This window comes from Plutella xylostella, chromosome 2 (assembly GCF_932276165.1).
Source record: "Plutella xylostella chromosome 2, ilPluXylo3.1, whole genome shotgun sequence".
Lineage (NCBI taxonomy): Eukaryota > Metazoa > Arthropoda > Insecta > Lepidoptera > Plutellidae > Plutella > Plutella xylostella.
Genome location: NC_063982.1, coordinates 1,190,056 through 1,209,180, shown reverse-complemented (window position 1 = coordinate 1,209,180; position 19,125 = coordinate 1,190,056). Strand labels below are relative to the sequence as shown.

At 41.4% G+C, this 19,125-nt stretch overlaps 1 protein-coding gene across 1 annotated transcript; it reads right to left on the bottom strand.

Annotated features, from left to right (window-relative positions):
• Positions 1 to 2,122: 2,122 nt before the first annotated feature.
• On the bottom strand, positions 2,123 to 19,124 carry LOC105387178 (CTD small phosphatase-like protein 2-B). The gene is made up of 12 exons (XM_048633549.1): positions 18,445 to 19,124; positions 17,200 to 18,207; positions 16,485 to 16,622; positions 16,019 to 16,162; positions 15,443 to 15,511; positions 14,839 to 14,940; positions 14,221 to 14,313; positions 13,499 to 13,597; positions 7,276 to 7,424; positions 6,465 to 6,570; positions 5,331 to 5,438; positions 2,123 to 5,139 (listed from the first exon to the last, which is right to left on the bottom strand). Exons 2-12 carry the CDS (start codon positions 18,181 to 18,183, stop codon positions 5,074 to 5,076), a joined length of 2,058 nt encoding a protein of 685 aa, XP_048489506.1. The 5' UTR covers positions 18,184 to 18,207; positions 18,445 to 19,124; the 3' UTR covers positions 2,123 to 5,073.
• Position 19,125: the final 1 nt, after the last annotated feature.

Below are 19,125 nucleotides of genomic sequence, written 5' to 3'. Positions count from 1 at the left end.
TTCACTACGTCCTAAAGCCGCCTCGACTCTAGCCGCAACATCAGCACTCAAGCAGAAACTTCTAGAAGCACTTTTTTGCGAGGAAAAACATTTCTTTCTAGATTTGCCAAACTTGCACTAGCTGTGGTCTCTAATTGAGAGTAAGTTCTATATGCAAAAAAAAATACTAACGCATAGGTGCAGAAAATTGCTTTGACACAGGCAGAAAGAATGATGAATGCCCACATTAGCTTTAAGTTCCTTTCTGCAACTCTGTATTAAGGTACATGACATACTTAACTACTAGAGCAATAGTAAAACACCGTTTATATCATTTAAATTAGTATTTTAATAGTAAAACATTCGACCCACTATGTACTATTTAAGAATTTGATCGCTACAGAAGTTATTAAATCTTATACATTACAATATTATATATTTTTACTGTTAGAATTAAAATTTTCACTTATCTACTTAGGTATAGAAATACTATGATAAGTGTCTGTGCTACCACAAAAAACTTTAAACGCTGTTTAACAAGTTTTTAAAACGAAATTTGACAGATTTTGTATGCGTTTGACAGCGCTAAACACCTGTTAAATACTGTCCTAAGTTTTTGTGGTAAGGCCCTCTATGTCTAATTATTGTTTTGAAGTAAGACTGTGTTTGTATTACAGAGAAAAACTGATATACATAGTTATTATGGTCCCTTACTTCGTGGCATAATATTCAAATGGCAGTGCCAATATACAGGATGTTGCAAAAAGGGTATAATAAGCGGAAAGGGGGTGGGGGATTGTGGGTTTGGAAATTTAAAATCCAGTAAAAAGTCACGTAACCAACAAAGTTTCTATGGAAAAGGCTTTTTTTCGCGAATTTCCAAAACTCGTAGATCAAACTTGTTCAGAATGACCACCTGAGTCACCCCCTTTCGGCTTAGTATACCCTTTTTGCAACATCCTGTACTTATGTCAGAACTGTAATTTGAAGCTCTGTGAACGGTTCCATAAAAAAACCGCCCTAGACATGTTATCAGTACACTGATTTAGTATTAATGCCGCCCTAGTCAAAAGAAAAATAGTAAATATTGCCACCATAATTTGAACTTTATACCAGGAAGTTAAGGTTGAAATACAATGAAATATACTGTAACTTTTTTCCTAAAACATGGTGGTAAAACAAAATTGAAGCTGTATAATTTTGCATGCACATAATTATGATAAGGACATTAACAGACGGATACTGGTGATAACTAATCGATTGGGGTAGATAGGCTAATCTTTATATACTACTAGTTTACGGTAAATAAGATATGTAAATAATAGTTTTAAATGATTACCATCCGTGTGTGTCGTGACACATTAGATACATGCTTTAGATAAATATACTGCAGGGCCAATCTTTCACGAAATCCCTTGAAATCACTGATAATTTACACCTAACTACAGGTGATCGAAAAAATAAGCTCGTTTGTTTTGGGCCGCTTCTACATGGTGTTGCAAAAAGGATATAATAAAACTTTTTGTATAAAAATGTTAATTATTTTCTGAGACCGGACAGTAACTTTGAGCCCCTAGGTTTTGCAATTTACGAAAACGAAAAAAGTTTAGGTTTTCCTCTGTCATCTTCATACATTATCTGTCAAAAGTTTCATGATAATTTCCGCTAGAGGCCCCACTTTTTTTGCGTAAAAACGTAAACTTTTATAGTTTTCGATCAGCTATCAAACTAAACTAGACGTGCAGAAGTATCTACCGATTTTGCATTTTGTCAAACCCCACCATTTATTCATTCAAACATTGTTCGGTTCGTTATTTTGACACGGTACTAAAGTGTATGGCTACTTACATGTAAAATGGATTTATACAAACACAGTCAACTCCAAAACAATATTATACAACATTAAAATCTAACTTAACACTAAATTCGAAGGAGGAAACTCATAATAGGCGGTGTAATTTTGAGACCATTTAGAAATTATAAAACAAATATTTTTTTTATTAATCTATAAAAGTGCACTGTCCTTAGATAAAATCTGAAGTTTTTTTCGCTATAATAATAATATGTAGTTACTGATATCGATTCTGAAGGCACACATCTTCATTTTAGTGCTGTCATATCATAATTTATTTGTTTATTCGACTCTTTACGTGTTTCTTAAATCTCATTTTCCACTGGCAACATTTATAGTTTGACATCACTAAAATTAAATTGCCTTTAGAATTGACATCATTGTATTATTATGCAATGCTTATAAGTATGTATTTGTATCGAACAGAAAAATACTTACTCCCTTATTCGTAATAAAGTTACTGGACGCTTTAGCTATTGAACTGTTCAGTCACTCTCTGTCAAAGAACAAATTGTTGTCTGTCCGAGAGTGACAGAAAAGTTCAATAGCTAAAGCGAAGCGTCCAGTAAGTTTTTTTTTATGAATAAGGGGGTTATACTTTGTAAAATATAGCGTGAGCCTTATGACAGCTGTCAAATCCGTATATTTTATTTGTCATTTGTTCGCTTTCAATGGAAACCAACTTTATTTACCAGGCATAAGGATCTGCCAATCAGACGTAATAGGGCCCATGCTACTTATTTTACAAAGTAATACCTACGAGATTGCTTTTCATAAAATAATATACACGGTTTTGATTTTTGAATTGTCACATAGTTACTTTTATATCGACAGTCATAAAATATTAGGTACAGTTCAAAGCTTAAAAAATATTCTTAAGAGAAAAATTACTGGGAACTATTTTGGTATAGTTTGTTATAACGATTAATTATTATAATCATAGCAAATCATAGGTATACTTATTTATTACTGGTATCGCTGTATATTTCGTGAATGCTTGTCCAAATTGTTGCTTGTAAGTATCTCAGTTTTTATAGAAAAGACGCCCAGTCGAATACACAATAAACGCATCTACGTGCTATCGTGCGTTCATACACATCACGCCACTTAGGGTCTGTTTCACAATGTCTGGATAATGGATACCTGTGGGATAAAAGACATGCTGTCACTCCCTGTAATTAACTTTTAGACAGTTACAGCATGTCTTTTATCCCACAGGTAGCCGTTAACCAGACAGTATGAAACAGGCCCTTAGCGTGATGCGGGACAGTGTGAAAACCGCCTTATATTCCATTTCACAGGGATACAAACAAAAACTACTTTTATTCGAATGTAATAAGGCTTCTGTCAGATGTCTTTCCCCGTGAAACAAGGTATAGTTTATTTCATCAAACACTTTGTTTCTGTACCGCTAGGTGGCGACACTATCGGTACAATACTAATGATTAATCAGTATGCCCCGACCAGGCTCTAAGTCAGCCGCTGACAAGTTGCCTCCCTATGGCGAACGATTTTATCAGTAAACAACCCAATGTGCATATTTTAAATTCAGTTAATATTACAATGCAAATATTTCAGTATGTTTTTATTTTACATTCGATAATATTTAAAATCTGCCTTAGGGTCGGTCACTGATGAAATTTAACTCTGTATGGTTTGCATACAATAGTGTGAAATGTAGGTATCGGTTGTGAATAAGACAACAGTAAGACTGACTTTGTGTAACATGGACGTGATTTTACATTGAATTATTATTTTAATGGTGTGACATATAGGTAATTGGATTTACGAAAGATGACCAAGATAAAATAAAAACGGTTTTTAAAAATACGGTCAGCTTACGTGCATCGTACTTTAACAAGAGGAGATCTATAGCTTCAGCTCTGCCTACCCGTGCGGTAGGCAGATGTGAGTTTATGCGTGTGAATTATATTTAAATTGCATTCTTTAGAAGGGTGTTTAGTACGTACTTAGCATCTATTGATAATTATATTTAAATTATAATTATGAACATATCAGAAAAATACTTAAAACAAAGAAACTTAGCACCTCCATTACATAAAGTAGACATATTTTTATGATAAAAATATTTTACAAATACTTTTTCGAATATGTCTGCAGTTACAAACGTCACAAGTTTTCAAAACTAAAAAAATCTAACAAATACTTATAGTAAAGTTTTAGAAATAAAAATGTGAACTTATAATTATAATCAAACTCGGATCGAAATAATTGAAGAAATTCAGTCATAGTGTTCCTAATGATTTTTACTAATTCTAGAGAAAGTGGCATTGCTTTTCACTTACGTTTTTGTAAATGGTTGGGTTTTGTTAAAAGTATAAATAAAATGCTACAGAACACAAAATAGACATTCGAATCACAGACATTAAATATTTTTTTCAGAAAATCACAATTCAATAAAAAAATTATAAAAGTAATCATAGTGTTCAAATAAATTTCAAATTTATAAACTTTTAGTCAATAATTTAAATAAAAAGTTCTCGATATAAACCGCAATCTGATTTAATAAACAAAATCTATACTTATTTTTAGATATTTATACCTTACTAGAATATCTTAAACGATAAAAAATTACTTCACTCTAAGATTTATTTATCTACGTTTTGAATAAGTGGAGATTTGAATATAACTTAATACTACAGCGTTCATACAAATTCTGGATTCTTCACAAAAAATGTTTAAATGTTTTTAAATACTTAAATATAAAATAATCATTTTCTTTCACAGACTACACACCAAATGTGCAATATTATTTTGGTAACTCTACCAATGTTAAATAGCTACACATAAAAGTGATAATGTAATAAACCGATTTTGATAGCAGCACAATATTTATAGTAAATGTTACACTGAATAAGTTTACGAAACACTTTCATTACTTATTATTTTACATGTCAAGTACTGGTGAAATACCATATGAAATCGTCATGAATAATTTTAACATGGATATTTTATACATTTAATAAGTAATATAATGCCATAATTATGTTTGACATTAGAAAGTAAATACAATAAGTAAAACTTATCAATAATACATTTAGGTAAAACTTATGAAGTGTTACATAAAACTTATGAAGTGTAACATAAAACTTACCAAGTGTAACATATCTTAATATGAAATTAAAACCTTGCAAGTGACAGTGTTACCGCGGTGTTGTCCCCCGGAGATGGATATACGCCCGGGTGGAGATAGGCCCGGGTGGAGATAGGCCCCGGCGGAGTTAGCCCGGGGGCAGGTAGCTGAACAGCTTGTACTTCTCGCGGATGTGCGGCCGGACGTCGTCTTTCTGTTGAAGAGAATAAGGGCTTTTAGTAATGTTACAAGGAAGAATGTTACACGGTAGAATGTCACAAGTAAGAATGTTACTAGATAGAATGTTACAAGGTACTATATTACAAGGCAGAATGTTACAAGATATAATGTTACACGGTAGAACGTTAGAACAAGTTAGAATGTTATCAGTGCTCGTGTACGTACGGTGGCGAGGTGCTCGAGGAAGGGCAGCAGCTTCAGCAGCTCGTTGTCGCTGCGGTCCACGAACCAGCTGTCGATCGGGATGCCGTTCTCGAGCTGGTAGCCGAACGCCTGCGGACAAATTACCATTTCACTAAACTGTTATGTCGATAAACCGACGGGTAGCTGGTACCTTGAGGGCGTTGGTAGGGCTTGAAAAATATTCCTATCTATAATTTTAAAATAAGCCTACCTATGATGTTTGATTGACTGATGTCTGGTAAATAATTAATAAATTGGTATTCTAGCGCTAGTCTAAGCGTCATCATACTGATGGACTGAAGTGATGCCAGAATTATCGAACCTTTATCTAATATATTCTCTGTAAGGGTGCAAGTACCTACCTGCACCTGGCTCTCTCGAGTGGTCATTTTTGTGCATATCCCCAATGTCTAAATTGCGTTCCTAAGCTTGGACCACTACCCACCACGCTGCCGCTGGTCCAAACTTAGGAAGTAGGTTCTCAATGTAATGTGATCTCACCTGAGGGCTCTTTTCGACGATGACGGTCTTGCGCCATCTATCGGTCGTCGCCGGTACTTTTAGCTACAAGCTGTCTAGTGAACTGTTTAAGGAGGCGCATATAACACATACATCGGTATCCACAGTACAACTGACCTGTGGGCTGTTGTCGACGATGACGGTCTTGCGCAGGTCGCGGCCGAGAATGGACAGGTCTTTGACGTAGTTGCCGTTCACTAGCAGGCAGTGCTCGCGGAATAGCCTGCGGTATGGAGATATGCCTCGCGCAAGAGGTCTATATCCGTAGGAGACTTAGAACTGACGGACACTAGTAACGTGTCCGCTATGCCCAGCTTAACACCATTCGACCAATAACAGCGGTTTCGACATTCATAAATGAGATACTCATTCTTCATTGTTGGAAATTATTATTAAACTTCAATACCGCGATGGAGACTCTCATACTGACTTCTCGCCGTCCCTACATTTTCTGCGTATTCCTCTTCAGCGCCATCTATCGGTCGTCATCGGTACTTCTTTTTACAAACTTCCTAGTTCACTGACCTGTGGGCTGTTTCAGCGCCATCTATCGGTCGCCCTCGGTACTTGTTGCTACAATCTGCATAGTGCACTTACCTGTGGGCTGTTGTCGACGATGACGGTCTTGCGCAGGTCGCGGCCGAGTATGGACAGGTCTTTGACGTAGTTGCCGTTCACTAGCAGGCAGTGCTCGCGGAACAGTCTGTGAAATAAAATAAACGTATTGGTATTTTTAAAAATATTTACCAAAAACATACCATTATAAATGTGTAAATTCAGTTTTTACGGTATTTTCTGGATTATCATCATCTCAATTTTAAACCGCCGGCATTTTCTGTCGATATCCTTTGCAAAATGGTTAGCAATATCACTAAAAATACATTCAAAATTCGTAAAAAAACATTATCAGGGGTTTTTTGTATAAACAAAGTAAAAATCTCACTGTGAGCTGCTGAGGATAGGGTTTTAGTATTTAGTAGTGGTTTTAGTGAATTATTAATGCAGATTTTTATCAGTGACTCTGTGGCAAGGTACCTGTTCTTGATCGAGCAGGCGGTCCGCGTACACGCGCTCGGACGCCGCGAACAGAACCACCTCGCACAGGGACGACACTTTAGCGAGCCAGCCCCGTTAGTATACAGGGTGTTGCTAAAGTGGTAAGATAGATAGACGAAAGCGGGTGACTCTGAGAGTCATTCTGAGCAACTTTAGATGTACCACTTTTGAAAATTCGCGAATTAACGTTTTACTCATTTTGCAACACCCTGTATATAGATAGACACCTGTATTTGACCCACCGGCATAGTAAGTCGAAAGGGGGTGACTCAGAGGGTCATTCTGAGCAACTTTTGGTTTTTTGAAAATTTGCACCCTTTTTCAAACACCCTGTATATAGCCAGATAAGTACCTGTATTTAATCCAGCGGCGCTGTGGGTCCAGCAGGTTAAGCAGACGGTCCGCGTACACGCGCTTGGACGCCGTGAACAGAATCACCTCGTAGAGAGATGACACCTTGGCTAGGAAGTCCGCGAAGTGGGGCCGTGTGCGGACGAATACCTGCGAGAATAAATAATATAAATAGTTACACACAGTGATAGCTACATAATAATAAAATGCATAGCAGTATAACTGGAACTAACAAACACCGTAATCCATCTGCTAATTATTCATACGTAGAAGCTCGACAAAGGTAACTTTGCACAGAAACAAGCGCCAACATGAAAGAAAATAAGTTATTCTTTGTAACTACCGAAAATAACGCTACTATTCATTTGGAGCTAAACTGTGATTCCTTAATTGTAAATTTCGCTCTAGAAGTAAAATAAGGATTTAGGGTGACTTGCACCAAATATTTCAGTGTCAGTGCACCAGCGTCTCGTCTAGATCTAGTCTGTTCATCTCTCGTGGTCCGCAGTGTACTCACGGTGTATCGGCAGTCCTGGAACAGCACGGGGAAGTGGAAGCTGGCGTCGGGCAGCTCCTGCAGCGAGCTAGATCTAGTCTGTTCATCTCTCGTGGTCCGCAGTGTACTCACGGTGTATCGGCAGTCCTGGAACAGCACGGGGAAGTGGAAGCTGGCGTCGGGCAGCTCCTGCAGCGAGCTAGATCTAGTCTGTTTATCTCTCGTGGTCCGCAGTGTACTCACGGTGTATCGGCAGTCCTGGAACAGCACGGGGAAGTGGAAGCTGGCGTCGGGCAGCTCCTGCAGCGAGCTAGATCTAGTCTGTTCATCTCTCGTGGTCCGCAGTGTACTCACGGTGTATCGGCAGTCCTGGAACAGCACGGGGAAGTGGAAGCTGGCGTCGGGCAGCTCCTGCAGCGAGCTAGATCTAGTCTGTTCATCTCTCGTGGTCCGCAGTGTACTCACGGTGTATCGGCAGTCCTGGGGGCCTACTCGGTAACGCGAAAATCGAAATAACGTTCAACGTTCGGGCCATTTTCGCACTCTGTAGGGAGAGTTTTACGCACGAACGAACGAAACAACGAAGTTTCGATTTTCTATACAAAATGGTACTCTGAACTGCAATGTCAAACACGTAATATTGAGTTTGACAGCTCATTTACTGTCAGTTTTACTTCAAATTTCACGTCTACACAAGAGGTAACGTTGAGATATTCGTTTTGCTGTAATTGCTGAAAATAACATAAAGAATGGCTAGGTATTTGCTGATGCAAGAAATTCTTCGGGACGAGAGAAGGAAAAGGCGAGAGGCCCTAAGAAGAAACTTCCGCTTGCACACAATTCCCGACTCAGAATTCGTAAATAACTACCGTCTGAGTCGGGAATTGTCCGAATTGTTCCAAACGCTGTGTGAAGAGATTGTCCCGTTTCTTCCTACAAGGATACGACACCGGGGTATTGATCCCATAATGATGGTAAAACTCAACAAGTATCTTATTTTCATATAACCTTTAACCATAAAAATCAGACGATAAATAACGTAAATATCAGACAATGATAAAACATAAGTAACTGACTAACATAATTTCCGGATTTATTTCAGATTTTGGTAGTATTAAACTTCTATGCAAGGGGTAGTTATCAAGGTGCCGTAGGCCTCAACAGCGATGTACCCATGGCACAGCAAACTGTGTCTAGGTGCATCCATGAGGTCACGGATGCCTTGAATAGAGCTGAGATTTTGAGGAAGTACATTCGCTTCCCACAAAATAGGGAAGAAAGGAATGTCATCAAACAAAAGTAAGACAAAATTTTATTTACAGTTACTTAGACCTACAATTATTGCAAAAAACAATCTATTTAATAGATTTATATTTCAGATTTTCCGATAGATATGGGATACCGGGGGTATGTGGCTGCATAGACTGCACCCACATTAAAATAATAAGGCCTGCTGAGCATGAAGAGCGGTGCTTTAATTTAATAGGAAACATTGGCATTCCATTAACTGCCAAGTGGTACGTATTTTAACTAAAAAAATTCATGACCATTACCCAAGTGATGACTCTCTAAAGAGCACATTTTTTTTTTAGATTTGTGACTCTGATTGCCTTATATTGAGTATTGAAACATCATACACATCATCATACATTGGGCATATGGGCCCAACATCAGATAAAAGCTCTCATGGAAGAACTCTCAATACAGGGAGAGACTACATACCTACTGGGTAAATGTTCCAAATATAAATTTATCCATTCTCAACCTAAAATATCTCAAAGCCCAAAGTGAGGTGATGGATGTATTATGTATGTTGGTAACCCAAAATAATAATGTATTAATAATTTCATAACATGTTCTACAGGTGACTCAGGGTATCATCTCCGGTCATTCATGATGACTCCAGTGGACCATGCAGTAGACGACTCACCTGAAGGGCGCTACAATATAATTCAGAAACGTGCCCGTTCCACTGTAGAGCACACATTTGGTATACTAAAAGGGAGATGGAGGTAGTACCTATTAAGCATACTTAATCCAATTGCATTTATTCATAAATATGAAACATTAAAGCTTCAATCTTCATTTAAAACTTACCTACACAACATGTCTCATTATTATAATACTTACCAATTAAAAGAGTTTAAATAAAGTTTTTTTTCAGATGCTTATTAGCCGCCAGAGAATTAAATTACACTCCTGAGACCGCTGGCAAAATTGCAATTGCATGCAGTGTATTGCACAACATGTGCATACATGCTCGGCTCGACCATCCTGAATTAGCAGAGGACCTCGCAGCTGAGAACGCCCTGCCCATTCCCCAGCAAGCTGCAATTCCACAAGGACGGGCATTGGAGGAAGGAAGAAGAGTATGCAGAGTACTAATACATTTATTAGAGGCATAATATGCCCCCGGCTTTGTATGGATATACAATCCTTACTGTGAGGTTGTAGAAGAGATTACTTTTAGTAATACGGCCGATGATTGTACTATTTCTTTTCTATGTTTGTGAAACTGTTTCTGTTTGTGTGCAATAAAGAGTATTTTATCTTTACCTACCTATATTTTTTTAATTTTCATTGTTTCTGCTATGAATGTGTTTCTATTATATCAATAAAAATATGGTTTTACCGATCCTAAGATACTTACTTTGTGTGGATACATCTATTCATGCTAACACACTTATTTATAAAGAATAAAACAATTTTTCTAAATGAGAGATTTTTATTTTTTGGTTTCAGTCAAATATTGCTACTTATTGCTTAAACACTGATAAAATGCACTGTTTTCGCGCAGCCCCCCAAAGCATTCAGCTTTTGGGCGATTTCCTGCCACAGGCGATTGCTTCGCACTCTCCCATCTACGCTCCTCATACGACCGCGCGCGAGGTCTTGGTGCTCAAATAAGAACTCCAAGAGCTCTTGAGTCGTTGGATCTCTTCTGCGCCCGTTAGGGCGCAGGCTTCGGGTCTTGAGGAGTCCCTCTTTACCCGGGCTTCTGCTCCTGGGTCCGTGGGGCCGCTTGTTCAGTCAGGCGGCGTCTGGTTGGTGTTCAACGTCTCAGTGAGCCGCCGCATCGACTGGTTGCCGACGACAGCAGCTCACGAGGGAAAAGGGCTCTTGAATCTGCTCCGTGCTGCAGTTCCCAGACCCAGCCATGGTAGAAAGAAATTAACTTTGGCGCGTTCAACTTCAACTTAACTTTGTTTTGTGTTTGATTTTTTTATGAGCCTCTTTGACAGAAAGTCACAGACTACCATAGTGAAAAAAGTAGAGTAGAAATATTTTGATTTCATCAAAAAATTTTAATTTAAACGTCTCTGCGTGAAAAATCATTTAAATAAATCAGTTTAATGTACATAAAAACAAACAGCGCATTTTAATTTTACGTAAAAATGATAATATGCAATGTTTTAATAAAACCGGTAATTTACCGATAAGCCACTTGAAAGCCCTACCAATACATTCATTCATTACACTATTTCGTTCATTCACGTAGTACCTCTATGATTTGTCTATGATTTTCGAAGAACGTAGCGCGGCCGAAGTTGGTACAGAGTACCGATATGCCGTCATTAACGTACGGTTTTCGATTTTCGTATTTAACGACGGAACGTGTTAGAGAGTAGCCCTCCTGGAACAGCACGGGGAAGTGGAAGCTGGCGTCGGGCAGCTCCTGCAGCGAGCTAGATCTAGTCTGTTCATCTCGCGTGGTCCGCAGTGTACTCACGGTGTATCGGCAGTCCTGGAACAGCACGGGGAAGTGGAAGCTGGCGTCGGGCAGCTCCTGCAGCGAGCTAGATCTAGTCTGTTCATCTCGCGTGGTCCGCAGTGTACTCACGGTGTATCGGCAGTCCTGGAACAGCACGGGGAAGTGGAAGCTGGCGTCGGGCAGCTCCTGCAGCGAGCTAGATCTAGTCTGTTCATCTCTCGTGGTCCGCAGTGTACTCACGGTGTATCGGCAGTCCTGGAACAGCACGGGGAAGTGGAAGCTGGCGTCGGGCAGCTCCTGCAGCGAGCTAGATCTAGTCTGTTCATCTCTCGTGGTCCGCAGTGTACTCACGGTGTATCGGCAGTCCTGGAACAGCACGGGGAAGTGGAAGCTGGCGTCGGGCAGCTCCTGCAGCGAGCTAGATCTAGTCTGTTCATCTCTCGTGGTCCGCAGTGTACTCACGGTGTATCGGCAGTCCTGGAACAGCACGGGGAAGTGGAAGCTGGCGTCGGGCAGCTCCTGCAGCGAGCTAGATCTAGTCTGTTCATCTCTCGTGGTCCGCAGTGTACTCACGGTGTATCGGCAGTCCTGGAACAGCACGGGGAAGTGGAAGCTGGCGTCGGGCAGCTCCTGCAGCGAGCTAGATCTAGTCTGTTCATCTCTCGTGGTCCGCAGTGTACTCACGGTGTATCGGCAGTCCTGGAACAGCACGGGGAAGTGGAAGCTGGCGTCGGGCAGCTCCTGCAGCGAGCTAGATCTAGTCTGTTCATCTCTCGTGGTCCGCAGTGTACTCACGGTGTATCGGCAGTCCTGGAACAGCACGGGGAAGTGGAAGCTGGCGTCGGGCAGCTCCTGCAGCGAGCTAGATCTAGTCTGTTCATCTCTCGTGGTCCGCAGTGTACTCACGGTGTATCGGCAGTCCTGGAACAGCACGGGGAAGTGGAAGCTGGCGTCGGGCAGCTCCTGCAGCGAGCTAGATCTAGTCTGTTCATCTCTCGTGGTCCGCAGTGTACTCACGGTGTATCGGCAGTCCTGGAACAGCACGGGGAAGTGGAAGCTGGCGTCGGGCAGCTCCTGCAGCGAGCTAGATCTAGTCTGTTCATCTCTCGTGGTCCGCAGTGTACTCACGGTGTATCGGCAGTCCTGGAACAGCACGGGGAAGTGGAAGCTGGCGTCGGGCAGCTCCTGCAGCGAGCTAGATCTAGTCTGTTCATCTCTCGTGGTCCGCAGTGTACTCACGGTGTATCGGCAGTCCTGGAACAGCACGGGGAAGTGGAAGCTGGCGTCGGGCAGCTCCTGCAGCGAGCTAGATCTAGTCTGTTCATCTCTCGTGGTCCGCAGTGTACTCACGGTGTATCGGCAGTCCTGGAACAGCACGGGGAAGTGGAAGCTGGCGTCGGGCAGCTCCTGCAGCGAGCTAGATCTAGTCTGTTCATCTCTCGTGGTCCGCAGTGTACTCACGGTGTATCGGCAGTCCTGGAACAGCACGGGGAAGTGGAAGCTGGCGTCGGGCAGCTCCTGCAGCGAGCTAGATCTAGTCTGTTCATCTCTCGTGGTCCGCAGTGTACTCACGGTGTATCGGCAGTCCTGGAACAGCACGGGGAAGTGGAAGCTGGCGTCGGGCAGCTCCTGCAGCGAGCTAGATCTAGTCTGTTCATCTCTCGTGGTCCGCAGTGTACTCACGGTGTATCGGCAGTCCTGGAACAGCACGGGGAAGTGGAAGCTGGCGTCGGGCAGCTCCTGCAGCGAGCTAGATCTAGTCTGTTCATCTCTCGTGGTCCGCAGTGTACTCACGGTGTATCGGCAGTCCTGGAACAGCACGGGGAAGTGGAAGCTGGCGTCGGGCAGCTCCTGCAGCGAGCTAGATCTAGTCTGTTCATCTCTCGTGGTCCGCAGTGTACTCACGGTGTATCGGCAGTCCTGGAACAGCACGGGGAAGTGGAAGCTGGCGTCGGGCAGCTCCTGCAGCGAGCTAGATCTAGTCTGTTCATCTCTCGTGGTCCGCAGTGTACTCACGGTGTATCGGCAGTCCTGGAACAGCACGGGGAAGTGGAAGCTGGCGTCGGGCAGCTCCTGCAGCGAGCAGTGCACCAGCGTCTCGTCTAGATCTAGCACCTGGCAGAACGAATAGGTAGTGTGAGTACAGTACGATTTACTAAAGTTGTCGGTTTCAGGATCTAGCACCGGGAAGGACAAATAGATAGTGTTAGTACAGGTGGATTCACTAAAGTTGAATAGAAGGAGGTTTTTAGGGCACATTTCTGGTGCAACCAGCGTTATATAGACTATGCTGCAAAGCATTTTTATAGGCGTCGATAAACTAAATTCGCGATTCGCTTAAATACGATGACTGATTGATCCAATAAACGAGATTCCCGACCCGTTCAGATGGATGGATGCTACCTCACCTGTAGCCTTTTCGGTGATGGAATAAACACTATTATCCCATAAATTAATAAGAAATCATTTGTATTGAGCAATGTTTCTCCTTTATTTTGTTCCTTATTTATTTATGTTGTGTCGTGTTGTTAACATCGTAATTTTGTCTATCTGTTTGAATATCTATCTATACATATAAATAAAAATGAATTGATATTCGTTAGTCTGCTTAAAACTCAAGAACGGCTGAATCGATTAGGCTAATTTTGGTAAGGTTTAAAAGGTAGGGTAGGGTATGCTAGGGTAAGAGGCGGTATGAAGTTCGCCGGGCCAACAAGTAGGTAATAAAGTACACTCACGAGGCTGAAGTCCGGGCTGGTACGTGTCTTGAGCGGCAGCGCGGGGTAGCGCGCGCGGAGGGCACCCGTCGCGACCGTCTCTAGTGGCGGCAACTGAGGGACGAATAAGGGATATTTAGTATTGTTTGGTATTGTATATCACTCGCAATGATATTTTAATATGACAAGAGGAAGATACTGCACAGCCCTCCCAAAGTTCAAGCGTGCAATAAAAGCCAAAGAAAAAGATTCTCTTAGACGTTATTGCGCTCATATCTTTCATATGTCTATGCAGCACGATATAATGGTTGTAGTGGGATCCCTGTTCATTTTATTATTTGTGAAATAAATAATAAGTCAAACATAGTGTGGGATGTATCCATATATAAGTTGATTCGTTAACACCCTGCCATGTCTAGCAGTTGTGAGCCTGTTGAATTATGAATGGTTTGTTATAAATTTCATTCAGGTATTAAAATACTGATAATTTATAAAACTCCCAATCGGAAGGTCTCATAATGAGTTTTTGTGAGAATTTTATAAAACATCATTCTGCACTTCGAAAGATATAAACTTATTTTGTTTGCCGTAATTTTCAGCACCAGTAAGCATTTGATTCGGATCGTTTTATTTAGTTACCTGTTTAATGAACAAGTAGGGGTCGAAGGCGTCCACCCACGAGGAGATCTGCTCGCAGTCCGCGCGCGAGCTGCACGACGATATCACGTCTGCTGCCTCCTCCTGAAACATTATAAGAAATATTATAAAGAATAAATTAACACAAATAAACATTTTATAAAGTAATGACAGCTAAAAAGATCCTAGGAGTCATAGATAAGATAGAAAAGTTCATCAATCTTGTGTCCTTGTGTTTATGATGTGCTTATTGATTAAATATTGTTCCACTCTTCTATCTTTCATCTGTGAATTTTAGCGTCAAAATGTTTGAGAAGGGGAAGGGAGTTAACATTAAATTAATCTTATTTTGACTGTGTAATTGCGCATACCTATTCTTTTAACCACACATCTCTTTACGGAAAAAGACCAACAATGGCAGAATTATAGTCTTAGCAGCCCCAGCAGAACCGACTTAGTACCTCTGAACCGGAAACACTTATACAAAAAGCCGGTAGTGGCTGAATAAGGAAGGCTAAGGACAGAGTATTGAGACGCCCTTTGGGTGAGGCCTACGTCCAGCAGTGGACGATTACGGGCAGGTAATGATGTATCTGAATTAACTTACCTCAAGTTCCGTGGGTGTTTGCTCGTCGTGGCAAGCCAGGGATGTCTCGTCAACTATGTCGGTGCCAGTCTGTGAATAAAAACATATTTATTACAATTTATTCGCCAGGTAAATTCATTATTTATATGAGAACATGATATTTGTAAAATGTGATGGTTAAAATTTGAATTATTTAGTTGTGCAAGGCTATGAGGCACAACCTGCTAGGATGTAGGACGCATGCAGTCGACAGCGCTCGCAGGCTGTCTATGGAGATAGGCCTCACTGTGGAGATAGGCCTCACTATGGAGATAGGACTCACTATGGAGATAGGCCTCACTATGGAGATAGGCCTCACTATGGAGATAGGACTCACTATGGAGATAGGCCTCACTGTGGAGATAGGCCTCACTGTGGAGATAGGCCTCACTATGGAGATAGGCCTCACTGTGGAGATAGGCCTCACTGTGTTCGTGGGACTCACCCAGGGGCGGTTGTCGTGCAGGCTCTGCGTGAGGTCGTGCAGGAAGGCGGACGCGGGCGGGCGCAGATAGGCCTCACTATGGAGATAGGCCTCACTGTATTGGTGGGACTCACCCAGGGGCGGTTGTCGTGCAGGCTCTGCGTGAGGTCGTGCAGGAAGGCGGAGGCGGGCGGGCGCGCCGACAGCGCTCGCAGGCTGTCTATGGCCGTGGTCTCGAGGGATGTGGAGGAGATCTCGCATTCCATTGTTACTGCCTCCTGGAGAGAAATAATGAGGTTTTATGTGTATCGTACATAGCAGACAGTTTTGTCATAGCATGTCACCCGCGCTATGATTCAATATTGCAAGCGAAGTCTTGACCTCGCACAGAAAGGTTAAAATCTGGGTATGTTTAAATTAAATACCAAGTTATAATTTTTAGCATAAGTGTAATGTTCCATTACAAATTAATGTTTTTACAGTGCCAAATGCAAATTTTTGCTGCCTTATTAATGCTGCTCTGAGCGGATATCTGTAGAAGCTCTTCGAAGTTGTAAGAACTGAACATTGAATGGTGCTATTTATTGCACTTGGACCAACCTGCACATATTTATCAGCGGCCAGGAACACGGCGCACACGTCTAAGTCATCAGTGGTGGAGGTGGGCTGCGAGGGGTCGGGCTCGCTGCTCTTGCGACGCTTGGCCGTGCGAGAGTCGACGGAGTCCTTGCGGGGAAGCTGGAAGATGAGATTAGATTGAGTTGAGATGGTGATGCGTAAGTTACATACATTTTTGTAAACGGTTTTCTACATTATCTTTTGTATACTGTAGAAAACCGCTTGCTCTTTGTGTAGGGTACACACATTTTTCAATTTAAGCTCATTTAGTATGTACTGTGAAATTTGAAATTATAGATTTGATAAATTTAAAATAACACGAAACTTGAAGAAACTATAGAGTTTCGGTCTGGAGGAACTCAGGGCACTATAATTAATTATGATTTTGCAAAGTACAGGCTAGTGTGGCAGTCAATCTGTACCTCCTTTCAGACTGGTTGATTCTGAAAGCAAGCACACAAAACTCTAATAATAGCATTGTATTGAATGCCTGGGTGTGTTGTTTGTCACTTAAGATTTTATCTATGTATCTGCCTCAAAATCTATAAAGAAAGTCAAAAGATATGCACATAACTTAGTCTCAGGTTTATTTAAGTGCAAATTAAGACTGAATATTATCTGTACCTAGACATCTTAGTAGACTGAATACTAAGACTATGTTTGTTACTAAATAAAGATATGCATTTGTTACACATACCTTCTCCTCTGTTTCTGTGGCAGTCATGACTCTGGCAGCTTTGTCAGCCAAGAAGTCCACATCTGCATCAACCTGAGGCACATCGTTGATCAGCTCGCAGCCCGCGATCGCCATGAACTCGTTCAGACAGTCAGTCGGCAGGCACAAGTCTGACGACTCCACTTGAATGTCCGAGTCAGACTCTTCGCTGGCTTTTGGAGTGTAGTTCAGCTCCACAAATGTTGTAGTGGTGGGCTCATACATGGTGACATCATTGTCATCGGGGTTCCAGTTGCTGAGCCCAGAGTGCTCAGGTGTTGGAACTGTTGCTGCTTTCGGCTTCAGCTTCTTCTTCGGAGATTCATTTGTAGATGTCACGGCTGTCTTTGCAACTTTTGGGGATGGAAGACCTATTTGACGCACTTTACGGATTGGGGAACTGTTCAGAGAAGCTGCCTTGTCAGTTTTGTCTAGGCGCCTCGTTTTGCGAGGTGAGCTCATTCGGTCGGAAGCCATCACTTCCGTCTTGCATCTTTGGTCTCTATTCAGAGAGCTGTGACGCTGCATTGGTTTCGTAGTACGAACATCTTTAGGTTTGCTTTTGGTTGTAGTTGTAGAGACTTTTTCAGTTAGTGACTTACTTTTGTCACTTCTTAGACTAGTGGTTGACGTCACTGGGTCCTTGTTGCTGCTGCGTACAACAGTTTGGAAGATTGGTTTCTTTGTGCTGGTGTCTTTGAGCTGTTTGCCCTTCACTGGAGTCTCGTTCTTCTCCATCCTTTTTACGGTTCTCACTGGTCTCGTCTTCAGATTAGTTTGTGATCTTGTGAGGCACGCGTCAGGAGTTTTGCATAGAACATTCTTCTTCTCGGCCCTCAAAGATTTTTGGTACGTTGGAGTGGTTGATCCCAATCTCTTCACGAGGGAGGTGTTTGCAGCTTTCGGCACTCTTGATACACTCTTTCCCAAGAGGGGTCTCTCCCTCTTCCGGCTTCTTAACCGCATTTCAGGTTGCGATGGAGACTATACCTGCAACACATAATATGAACTCATAAATAAATATAGGTATGTAGCCTAGGAGTGAGTTATCAAAATCAAGTTGGAAGAATTTATCTTAGTTTATGGAACAGAGGAAGAAAAATACTAGCACTAAGTAGTACTAATAAAATATGTAGAATTGGATAGTCTAGCTAGATGATATATGGAACCTAGAAAGTTAGAAAATTATTATAAACTTAAATAGAAAGGTGCTGTTTATGTACTCACATGAAATTATGACCCTGGCCCTGAGTTCATGTATAATGAAAGATGAGTGTGGCAGTTTAGCAAAATAAAACAACACGATTTACTTTATTATTCGCCGGCACAAATCTCTTTGTTCGGACAAACACAAACCGAGTTATTTCAGTCACAAACTAAGAGCGGCGAAGAAATAGTTTGGCGCCTTTTTTACAAACAATTTTTCAGCACTTTCAACCAATATTTTGGGTTTATAATTGTAGAAAAGTAAAGTCTGGTAACCAAATTAATCACCTAAACGATTGTTTTACGCAAACATCCTAAAATAACGCCGAAATACACGACACAAAAATAAAAAAGCGGCACTATTACATTATTGATCTAAACACAGTTATAAAAACGAAAGTTTGATGCGATTCATCTTGCTTTACTAGCTATAACACTGGGTTCAACATTTTAAGCGAGAAAAGGGGGATAAATGTTCACTTTTATGGAAATTACATGTTATTTTCTTTTGAGGAACACAAAAAGCCAAACAAATGTCAAAATGGCGGCGATACTTGATGCATTTTTCGGTTTTTTTCTCGAGATGGCGCTCTTGCATCGCGCATGCGTTCAGAAAGTGCACCGTAGTGATTATTTTATACGTTTTGTTCTACGCAAACACCGTCACACGTTATTTTTCATCTGTGAACTCAAAATTTTGCT